The sequence below is a fragment of the Argentina silus genome (genome assembly GCF_951799395.1).
Source record: "Argentina silus genome assembly, chromosome: 12".
Lineage (NCBI taxonomy): Eukaryota > Metazoa > Chordata > Actinopteri > Argentiniformes > Argentinidae > Argentina > Argentina silus.
In genome coordinates, this window is record NC_139666.1 from 7961040 (window position 1) to 7973471 (window position 12432).

A 12432-nucleotide genomic window follows, 5' to 3' on the forward strand; every position below is an offset into this window, starting at 1 on the left:
AGAGAGAGGTGAAGGCGACTGCACAGAAAATGACAACATGAGTCCAGGAAAGTCCATTAACCAAACAGACACCATACTGAATATTTCCCTTCCTGGCAAGCAGCGGACCGTTATCCGTCTAGATGTCATTGTGAGATAATGGGCAGTGGAAGCTGGGCTTTTCATTGGGTAGAAAGCAGTGTCCTGCAGCGTATCAGAGTAGTTATGAGGATGTGTGTGTTCCTGTGTGTGTGTGTGTTCCTGCTCCTGTGTGTGTGTGTTCCTGCTCCTGTGTGTGTTCCTGCTCCTGTGTGTGTGTGTGTTCCTGCTCCTGTATGTGTGTGTTCCTGCTCCTGTGTGTGTGTGTGTTCCTGCTCCTGTATGTGTGTGTTCCTGCTCCTGTGTGTGTTCCTGCTCTTGTGTGTGTTCCTGCTCCTGTATTTCTCCTCCTGTGTGTGTGTGTGTGTGTGTGTGTGTGTGTGTGTGTGTGTGTGTGTGTGTGTGTGTGTGTTTGTGTCTCTGTGTGTGTGTTTATGTGTGTGGTAGTGCCAGCTCAGCTTCTGTAACCACAGTAATACATTTCATAAGGGTTCTCTCATGGTCTCTGTGACTGCTCTGTGGGACCCATAGTGCCCTATCTCCGGGGGCAGAGCCGTTCTCAGTCTCTCAGTCCCTCCCTAATCAAACTCTGAGAGAGAGGGAGGGAGGGAGGGAGGGAGGGAGAGAGAGAGAGAGGGAGGGAGGGAGAGAGAGAGGGGGGGGGAGCGGGGGAGAGGGAGAGGGAGATACAGTTAGGTCCGGAAATATTTGGACAGTGACACAATTTTCATAATTTTGGTTCTGTACGCCACCACAATGGATTTGAAATGAAACAATCGAGATGCAATTGAAGGGCAGACTTTCAGCTTTAATTCAAGGGGTTGAACAAAAATATCATATGAAACGTTTAGGAATTGCAACTATTTCTATACCCAATCCCCCATTTTCAGGGGCACAAATGTAATTGGACAAATTAACATAATCATAAATAAAATGTTCATTTTTAATACTTTGTCGAGAATCCTTTGCAGGCAATGACTGTCTGAAGTCTGGAACCCATGGACACCACCAAATACTGGGTTTCCTCCTTTGTGATGCTTTGCCAGGCCTTTACTGCAGCTGTCTTCAGTTGTGGTTTGTCTTTCTGCCTTTAGTTTTGTCTTCAGCAAGAAATGCATGCTCGATCGGGTTGAGATCAGGTGATTGACTCGGCCACTGCAGAATATTCCACTTCTTTGCCTTAAAAAACTCTTGGGTTGCTTTCGCAGTATGTTTTGGGTCATTGTCCATCTGTACTGTGAAGCACCGTCCAATCAACTTTGCTGAATTTGACTTAATCTGAGCAGACAGTGCTCATCCGGCTGCTTCTGTCTTCTGTCACATCATCAATAAACACTAGTGACCCAGTGCCATTGGAAGCCATGCATGCCCATGCCATCACACTGCCTCCACCGTGTTTTATAGATGATGTGGTATGCTTCGGATCATGAGCAGTTCCAAGCCTTCTCCATACTTTTTTCTTCCCTTCATTCTGGTACAGGTTGATCTTAGTTTCATCTGTCCAAAGATGAGAGTGTTCTTCACTTGACTGGATGTTGTGAAGGGGTTTTTCTTTACCATGTGAAGGATCCTGCGATCATCCACCACTGTTGTCTTCCGTGGACGTCCAGGCCTTTTTGTGTTGCCGAGCTCACCAGTGCGTTCTTTTTTTCTCAGAATGTACCAAACTGTTGATTTTGCCACTCCTAATGTTACCGCTATGTCTCTGATGGATCTTTTTTGTTTTTGCAGCCTAAGGATAGCCTGTTTCACTTACATTGAGAGCTCCTTTGACCGCATGTTGTGCGTTCACAGCAACAGCTTCCAAATGCAAATGCCACACTTGGAATCAACTCAGACCTTTTACCTGCTTAATTGATAAAGAAATAACAAAGGAATAGCCCACACCTGTCCATGAAACAGCTTTTGAGTCAATTGTCCAATTACTTTTGGTCCCTTGAAAAAGAGGGGGCTACATATAAAAGAGCTGTAATTCCTAAACCCTATTGGATGTGAATACCCTCAAATTAAAGCTGAGCGTCTGCACTTTAAGCCCATATTCATTATATAACTGTAACTTGAATATGTTTTTGTAAACAGCTAAAATAACAAAAATTCAGTCCAAATATATATGGACCTAACTGTATGCCTCTGGCTGCAGAGCGACTGCGGGGAACCCAGGAACACGCCAGAGGCACGGGAAATACACTTGATTCCCTCAACTCCTCTGTCACATCAGAAACTCCTGTGTTTAACTCTGCCTATTGCCCCCTGTAACGATAACGATCTTTCCGACAAGAATCTGTTTATTCATTCACTGGTGATGGTAATATTCTATGGTCATAATCACAGTTGTCACAGCAACTTTATATGCATGACACTGGACCAGAGAGGAGCCTGGAGTTTAGAGATGTATTTCTAAAATGTGTGTCAGTCGTATGCCCCAAACAAAGGAAAACAATTGCAGAACCAGTTCTCAAATCAGTAAGCAGGTATGTGCACTGGCGTTTTGTATGAGTTTTCCAGACTAGTGACCCTGTTAGCAAAACAAGTAGGTAGATTGCCATGCCCACCACATCATGTTGCAGTCTGAATTCACCTGTCAGGCCTCTGGTCTGGTGACTCACATCAACCAACCCCTGGGTGTTTCACTTTCAGCAGTACAGAATCTAGACCATGTTCAAACTCCTAATGAAGACAAGGTTTAAAATCGGGAGAGAGAGAACGAGAGTGAGAGAGAGGCCAGAGCAGAGTAGAGCAGAGCAGAGCAAGTCAAAGGAGAGCAGAGCAAGTTAGAGGAGAGCAGAGCAGAGAAGGTCAGAGCAGAGCAGAGCAGAGAAGGTCAGAGCAGAGAAGGTCAGAGCAGAGAAGGTCAGAGCTGGTCAGAGCCGGTCAGAGGAGAGCAGAGCAGGTCAGAGCCGGTCAGAGCAGGTCAGAGCAGGTCAGAGCTGGTCAGAGCTGGTCAGAGCAGAGCAGAGCAGAGTACAACCGAACAGCAAGGCCTGGGCAGGGCGTCGCTCACCGGCCCCACTGCCCATAGATCGTGTCGCTCACCGGCAACGCAGCACACAGATCAGAATTGTCCGGTTGCGCCAGAGGGCCAGTCCGCTACTGCAAGGTTGTGATCTACATTTGTATGCAGAACTGCAGCTTCTTCACCTGACCTGGTTTCAGAACGCCGTCATGGTAGAGATTAACCTCCACTGTACAATAGGATCTGTCAAAATAATTAAAGATCACCTGGTCCAGAATATCATTTCTCAAGTTTTAATCCATGTTTTGTCGTACACAGTTGAAATTCAAATTCAAAACGTCAACAATATATTTAATCATTTGCACAGTGTTAAGTAGCTCACACTCACACAAATCAGCTCTATTTGTCCATCTTTTTTTTGTTATTCATATTAGTTTTAATGATCCAATTCCGTCATTGTTTCTGATTTCCTACAGCATTTGGCACAATGCAAGGTAAAGTAAGTGACTTGTAAGGGTGAGTGTAGAGGTGTGTCGGTTGATTCTGACAGGCAGGGTATTTTTATGGAGGGTAGAGAGAGCACAGCTTCTATTCAGGAGAGATGGCGCTCTTGCAAGGCTCTCTTTTCTTGGTAAACGCCTTAAGTCCTCTCAAGAAGCTGCGTCTAAGTCCGTCACTGATGGACCGACTGCACAGAAAATGACAACATGAGTCCAGGAAAGTCCATTAACCAAACAGACACCATACTGAATATTTCCCTTCCTGGCAAGCAGCGGACCGTTATCCGTCTAGATGTCATTGTGAGATAATGGGCAGTGGAAGCTGGGCTTTTCATTGGGTAGAAAGCAGTGTCCTGCAGCGTATCAGAGTAGTTATGAGAATCTGTGTCTGGGAGTCCGTTTACTGTCCTACCTGTGGCTCCATCTACTCCACAGCGTCATAATACTGTCCTCCGAATCACTCCCCCCCAAAGATATCTGTTCTGTCCCGTTCTCTAGTACTGTAGCACCGTAGGGTATCTCTGGTGGACGGACAGGGGCCTCCATCCTGCCCCCCTCGCTGGTAGCCCTGCGAGGGCTGCTGTTCTACCAGCTAGCTACACCATGCCCTCGCTGCGCTTGCTCCTCCACACCACCAGGGCGGTGATGAGCAGCGTGACCACGACGGGCACCGCGATGAAGGGCCCCAGGATGCTGTTGGGTGGGTCATGCAGCAGCCGGCCCGACAGGGAACAGTCGTGGAAGTAGTGCTTGTGGATGCGGATGAAGAACTCGTCCACCATCCGGTTGGGCCAGAAGCAGTCCATATTCAGGGCTATCAGGTAGGTGCAGTTGGTCAGCTCTCCGTAAGGCCTATAAGAGGAGACACAAAGGAACAAATGTTAAATCAATGAAAGAGGGGGACGCTTAGTGGCGTAGCACACTAATGCGCATACCACATAATCGCAAGGTTCCTGGTTCGATTCCGACCCTCGACATATCTTGCATGTCATCCCTCCTCTCTCTCTCACCCATCCTGTCAATCTCTACTGTCTCTATCCCAATAAAGCAGAAATGCCCTAAAACATTATTATTATTTTTTTATTTTTTTTTAATTAATGAAAGAGGGACCTGGTTCAAACCTGACAGTATGGATCATATTTTAGTGGATGTCTCAGACCAGTGCAGGCTACTGCATGAATACTATGAATTTAAATGTTGTTGTGCTGTATAATTGATGCTGTTAATTAAAATGGCTGTATGTTCTCCAATCAACAGCAGACCCTCTCAAACACTACAGGGAGGAATACACAGGCCCAGAGTCTGCTGCAGTCACAGTCAGCTGATTTAAAGGAAGATTACACACCTTGAAGCTAGAAGAAAAGCCTTTTCAAACCGCACTCTAATGAGAAGTCAACCATAGGGTGAAAATCAATCTCAGAGGTGTGTGTGTGCCCTGCCCTGCCCTGCCCTTTAATCTAGCTGAAATGGCCCCCTAGTGAGTAGAGCCATGCCATGATTGGGAGTAATGATCCTTGGTAATGACAGAGGACAGAGACAGTGAGAGAGAGAGAGTCCACATACAAGCACACACACACACGCACACGCGCACGCACGCACGCACGCACGCACGCACGCACGCACGCACGCACGCACACACACACACACACACACACACACACACACACACACCTCCTTCCCTAATCGAAGGGGCAGAGCCAAGCTCTTTCCCGTATGGAACATGCCCTTCAGATGGCCTACTATATATAACCTCAGTAGGAGAGGTTTATCTCTATTAGCCCTCCTGACCTGGCTGATGTGTTGTTATGTTGCTACTGTGTTGTCCGTGTTGTGTGTGTGTGTGTATGTGTGTGTGTGTGTGTCTGTGTGTTGTGTGTTGTAGTATTATGTCTTCTTGTTGTCTATGGGCCATGAACCTAAGTTTCCTCATTGATTTAGATCTAGAACAATCTATCTATCTATCTATCTATCTATCTATCTATCTATCTATCTATCTATCTATCTATCTATCTGTCTGTCTGTCTGTCTGTCTGTCTGTCTGTCTGTCTGTCTGTCTGTCTGTCTGTCTATCTATCTATCTATCTATCTATCTATCTATCTATCTATCTATCTACTCATTCTCTGAAAGAGAATGGCTTCCAAAGCAGACACGTATTGATGCACAGCCTCAGGTGAACAGCTGGAGAGCGTATGACAGTATCATTACTCTATTTAGGGAGGTTATTGAGAACACATGTTGCTGTACGATAACGACCTGGCAAAGACAGTAGGCCATAATACATTAAACCACAGCAGCAGAGAGAGTCCAAAAATTGCCTGGCACAAAATATATGTATATATATGCCATTTAGCTGACGCTTTTATCCGAAGCGACTTACATTACAGTGAGTGCATACATTTCAGTATATATCGTCCTAGCGGGAATCAAACCCACAACCTAAGCATTGTTAGCGCCATGCTCTACCAACTGAGCCACAGAGGACCACCGTTAAATTCAAACAATACTAGACAGCATCACTTTGATAGAGAGTCAGTGAGAGAGTGAGAGCAAGGAAAGACAGGAGAGAGGAGAGGAGAGAAGAGAAGAGATCTAGCAGAGCGTGGAAGAGAGCAGCGTGTAGAATGAGATCACCCAGTGGAACAGATATACAGTATGAGAAACCTCTCAATCTCCCCTCTGAGTCTTCTGACATGGATCCACTCCAACCGTGACCAGTGTTATTACAGCAGATGAACTATGATTTACACTACGCAATTAATACAATCTTTATATTACAGCTCTCTGTCTTGGGATGGGCTTAGTCCCAAAACGACATCATGCTTAACATTTCACCAATGAATGATGTGAGTATATTCCCTAACAGTCCCTATTCCTGTATTTCCCATGGGGGAAATTATCACAAAGGATATTCATTATTTCCAACTCTCTTTCTGTATGTTTATCCAAAAGATCTCCTAATGTCTCCCCCTGAGGCTTGTCCCTCTGTCTGACTGGCTCTGGCGTGGCCAAGACATCCCTGCTGGAACCTATTTAGTCCTGGGATGAGATTTATGATTAAAACCACGCCTTGGCCATATCTTAACCATGCCATCTCAGCAGTAGACCTTCACCAGTCTCCCCGCAGGGCAAACCTGCTTTCAGTGTAGAACGGTTAGTCATCTTGTCTTCTCTGTCATTTAAAGTATATACACGCACACACGCACGCACGCTCACACACCCACACACCCACACACACAGGCTCTCCTGTGATGCAGGTGAGTAATGTGACCTATGTTTCAGTAACCCTCTGATCTGTCTGTGTGTAGGAGTGCGTAGGCTGACTGTATCCAGGTTTTGCTTGTATGCAAAGGTTGAGTTGTGGTCTGTTGAAAGACTACAGTTGTGTTCTTGGATCAGAAGTCAGCAGTGACAACTGTTATTCCCCTCTCTATGGATCCCCCTTGCTTTTCCAGGAAATGTAGTGTGACCCCCCCCCCCCACCCTCTCTCTCTCTCTCTCTCTCTCTCTCTCTCTCTCTCTCACACACACACACACACACACACACACACACACACACACACACACACACACATACACACGTTGTCCAAAGCAGTTCCTAGCATTTCCCTGCCTCTGTTCGCCCAGTTCCAATTCCCATCAGACGATGGTGATATAAATAAGTGTACCTTGCACTTTAAAACTGGGTCACTAACAGGTCAAAGGTCACATGACCTCCCATAATGTACAGAATGACATACAGGCCTTTCCTTCAGAGACCCTGTCACTGTAACCAGCCCACTGCTAGGATGACTTGACAGCACATTTACTAAAGAGCAGGAGGTCAACCTTATGAATGGCCCAGTGCCTCTGTGACATTTAGTGAGGACCCTGCTCTAGCTAGCTAGACAATGGCTGCACCTCCTCCTGAGGCACTGAACCCCCCCTCCCCCCTCTCTCCCTGTCAGTCCTCCTGACCTGGCTGTCCACTCTCTGAGACATGGACATGACAGATGAGGGCAGAGCTGGGTCTGAGATGCATTGACATGATACCGGCTGTGCCTGCAGGTGGAAAGGGAGGGTGTTTTATACAGAGCTAATGGACTTTCTGTTGCATCTCTAGGCTGGAGAATGTTTTCCTCTCAAAGAGACATTTTGTGGCCTATACATTGGATAATTACTGTTTGCAAGAACGGAACTACAGGCTCATTGTAATTGTAAAGAGTAATTTAGAAGCTGCAGATTGATCTGATGTACAGTATAATGGTACGCTGAGATTTAGTGATTCGAGATAATCGTTCAGGGGAAGATATCAGGGAGTCGACAGTAGATACAATCTGGAGAGATTCTGAGTGGCATATCTAACTCCGCCTGTCACTATTGTAGACAGACTGCTGAGTGATGACACATTTCTTTCTGAGAACAATCAGCAACAATCCTTTCTCCTTCAATCATCTCATGTCATGAATGATCCAAAGGACTTTGAAAGCTTTGTTTTCGACCAGGCAAGTTTGTGTGGGCTAATCTGCTCCATTGCCTGGAAACAAATATGACTAAATAAAACTGATAGGGGAATCACAGCCAACAAAGCGGGAATTAATTGAATTGAATGGCGCGATGAGACAGACCCAGACGTGTGCATTGTATTTACTAAACAATGAGAGAAAATCTCTTATCCTGTAATTCTTCTCTCTGTTTGTTTTCTCTGCTTGGTTGAAAACAGCCACCGAGCTGTGATTATTGTCTTACTGACATAAGGATGGAAAACATTCACCATCATTTCTAACCAGACTCAGTTATTGATATATATACATGCGCAACCCCCATCGTTTATCTGTGTCATGGCCGTCTGTGTTAAATTAATTCGTGATATTAATATTTGGATTATGGATGACCTACTGTTGCCATTGTGCCGCCAGGCCGATCATGCAATAAGCAGAGAGGGATATTGAAGAATGTTGGTGGGTAGAGACGTTTTGCTTCAAGTAATCTCATGTTATCTGTTCTTCTCACACATCAGTAAACAAGACCCATTCCAATATTTGGACACACGGGTTGAGAAACCCCATACAAAGGTCAACGTAAGCCATTTTGGTGTCTGTTTAATCAAGGTTTTCCCAGATATGTTGACATTTTCATTTTTTGCATTTCACAGAGAGCAAGTCGAGCATCTTAGGGCGAAATAAACTATCACCACCAAGACCTGGCTTGTTATGTGAGATACAACGAGTCTCGAGCCATCTGTACCGGATAATGCCGTATGTCTGGAAAAAAGGGATCCAGCTTTTGAGGACCTTGAAAAGGGAGGGAAAAAATCTACAGACACATCATGACATACAGTATCACAAGTTTGGGTAGGTGGGGTTCAGAATGAAACCCAGATGGAATCGAAGGAGGGGGCTCAGAGGAATAAAGATAGCAGGTTTTCCTGGATGTACACATCCATCCCATTCCATCCATAGGACTCCAATAGGAAGCCAATCATCAAGCAGGCGGCTGGCTGGGAGCCTACGTGGGAGGCAACACATCTGCCATGGGAGACTAAGTGCCAACCTAGTCCTCATTTAATTTAATCTCCAACATGCCACAGCCAGTATTTGTGGCGATCAGCTGTTCGCTTCCTGTTGTAAACAGATGCAACACAACAGAGAGTACCGTTTTAGCTTCCCCTGTGTCTAAATCGGGCAGGTCCAGGAAATGCTGCTCTCTTCTTCAGATTCCCCTGTGGTGGGAGAATCCTCCAGCACATTTTGCCACCAACAAGTCCTCCGATTGAATTTCAGGAGGGTTTTAACACTCCTAAATATAACTCGGTTGACGGACAAGGAGGGCCAGGACAAAACATCAACACCCAGAGGACTTGGCTTCAGCTCAGCTTTGGGATACAGTATCTCCGCTGACTGACAGCTGGACAGAGAGGGTACAGCTGGACAGAGAGCCCCCATGCCAATATCCTGGACTGCTCTGGGCAGATTTTTCGTTGCTGTTTTCAGATTAACAGAGCAATAGAATAGAACATATGTTCTTACATTTGTCTGATCTCACTTCTGCATGAACCATTGGTTTCTGGTGGTTTCATCCTTCACTCATAGAATTCAACTCAGATGAGACAGAGATATTATCCAGGCTTGGTATTTGATATATATTTCACATGCATATTGTCCTGATAGTAAAAATAGTTTACGCCATCAATGACGTTTTATGAAGATTTCCTACATTTTTTGAGATGGAAGCATCTGTGTTCTTAAAATATTTTGTCTGCGAGAGGCTTCTCTCTTCTTCTCTCAGTTTTGCCACACATCTCTTTTGTGGCAGCACACAGAGAATGGCAAATGAGTCCTCCTCCTATTTGCAAACCTCTCCATGCCAAACTGGATGCTCTGTGACTCCTAAGCATGAGATGAAGTGTTTATTTTTTCATCATGTTGGCTGCCTGTGTCTGTTGGCTGCCTGTGTCTGTGTCTGTGTCTGTTGAGAGATACCCTACCCTGTAGTCCTCCAGTACGAAATCTTAACTCCAGTTCCACTGTGCAGTTCTAAACTTCATACTGTTTGGTACATCCACAGAAATGTCCCTGAGGTACAGTTCCACAGATGTAGCCTAGCTACTGCTTCCTGCGTAGCTCTTTAGCTCATCTGCATAGCTGTACTAATGCAGAAAACACCTCCTGCGGCGACTTATTCCCAACTCCACCAGCACATCATATTTACGTTGATCAAGGGGAACTCTTACCAGGCAGCTCCTGTGGACTCAGTGACTATTATACCAATGGAATCATTCGAACACTGAGATCTACGAGTGGGTTTTCTTTTATATTAAAAGAATGTTTCTTTTGAGACCGTATATAGTGCATTATTCATTTTGAAGCGTAGGCTAAGTATACTCTTTCTCTTTGCTTTCTCAGCCCCAGCAGGCTAGGCTTACGGCTCATCATTCCTGCTGAGGTCTACAGGGGAAACTACAGCAGATCATCTTCTCTCTTTCATCTCCAACTGACCGCAACAATGGTTTCAACAATGTGACGCTGCGCTCTTCTCTAAAGGAGGAGGTGCAGAGCCTTGCAACTGAAGAGGAGGCATGGCGTTGTACTCTCTTACCTTCTTTATCTCTCTCTCTCTCTCTCTCTCTCTTTATCTCTCTCTCTCTCTCTCTCTCTCTCTCTCTCTCTCTCTCTCTTACCCTCTATCTCCCTCTCTCTCTTCCCTGCCTGCCTGCCTGCCTGCGTGCATAGCTGCGTGTGTGTGTGCGTGTTTGTATATGTGTTGTGTTGGGGGAGGGGGTTGTTATGTTTTTAGAAGCTCTCCACGTCGGAAGCATTCCACCGGGTGCGGAACACATGGAAACAATCCCACAAGCACTCTGGCATTTCTGTATGCCGGCCCTACAGGTGCCCTGCCAGGATTCCCTCCGGGTGCAGAGCACAGCAGGAATGTCGTCCCACAGGGAGGGAGGGACCTGGGGATCTGATACAGGATATACAGTGGCAGTCACCATGATTGACAGCTAGCTAGTCCCTCTGTTGGGACATTTTGACTGAGCAAATACCTTGGTTTATGTACGTTACAGTGGAGGCTAGTGGGAGTGGGAATGTTAGGATGGGCTCATTGTAATGCATGGAATGGATGTGTTTGATACTGTTCCTCAATCCATTCCATGCATTACCATGAGCCCATCCACTGATATTGTAGTTATTAGTGTCTCACAAGTCCCTCAGAGATTCCACAGTTTTATTGTTTGAGTCCTATTATGTCAAGGAACACTTTTACACTTTTTTCCTGCAACAGATACAGATCAGTACATAAAATGTATCTAGATTGGATGTGAAATGGAGTCTCATAAGGTTGCTACTGTAGGGCATTTCTGTCATTATGAAAACAACATCTGACATTAATGAGAAGCTTTAACAGTATTTGGGCTCCCATATTAAATCATAGCTTCAGGAAATAGCTGGGAACATCTGTCACAAGGTCAAACAAAAAGTTAAAGAATGTGATGTTAGAAGCAGCAACATTCAACTTAAAAGGTTTATGAATTATTATTATTATTTTATCTTGAGAATGTCACCCATCTCAATCTTACTGCACTTGAGGACAGACATGGTCACTGCTTTTTTCAAGATTTGCATCTAGGTCAGGAAATGCCTTGGATGCCAAAATTACAGAAATTACTGTTTGTATTGCTCCAAACCAGTGTGAATCTAATGCTAATTTGCCTCATTTACATTTCATTTTTTACCCATTCATTCCATCACTTCTCCCTAGTTGTCTGTCTCTTTGTTAATCAACTGCAGTATTGTATTAAACCTCCAACTCTCTTCATGTGTCAGCCCTCAAAGCTGAGCGGTCCCTAACCATACAGAGACACGTACCACACAGGCCTGTTCTGTTGCAGACACACACACACACACGCACCCACACACACACAGACACAGACACAGGCACAGGACACACACAGGACACAGAACAGACTAACAGCAGGTGGGATGGAAGCTGAGCCTTCAGAACTGGACTGAGACAACAGACAAGACAGGTCTCAGCAGAAAGTGTGATTTCAAGAGAAGCAGACGGAGGAGGGTCAAGACAAGCCATGGTCCTCTGTGGCTCAGTTGGTAGAGCATGGCGCTAACAACGCTTAGGTTGTGGGTTTGATTCCTGCTGGGACCATATATACTGAAATGTATGCACTCACTGCAATGTAAGTCGCTTTGGATAAAAGCGTCAGGTAAATGGCATATATAAGCCTCTGATATCCCTGGCAATTGCATCAGGCTTTAGCGTTCCCCGATAAATAAAACCCAGTAGGAACATTAGGTCCTAAGGTGAACACTTCTGTTATTGATCGGTTGTTCAGAGGAAGAGCTGTTTGGATGGAGATTAAAACTCTTGGCCACCTTTTTTTAGCGCAATACAATGGACTGCGGCCA

The 12432-nt window shown here is 45.4% G+C and overlaps 1 protein-coding gene across 1 annotated transcript in view; it reads right to left on the minus strand.

Moving 5' to 3' along the window:
- Positions 1-3344: 3344 nt before the first annotated feature.
- ramp1 (receptor activity modifying protein 1) overlaps positions 3345-12432 on the minus strand; it is a 28364-nt gene continuing 19276 nt past the window's right edge. Inside the window, exon 3 of the mRNA XM_083682503.1 lies at positions 3345-4383. Within this exon, the coding sequence (XP_083538629.1) occupies positions 4128-4383 (256 nt within the window). The 3' untranslated portion in view covers positions 3345-4127. The remainder of the gene's footprint in view (positions 4384-12432) is intronic.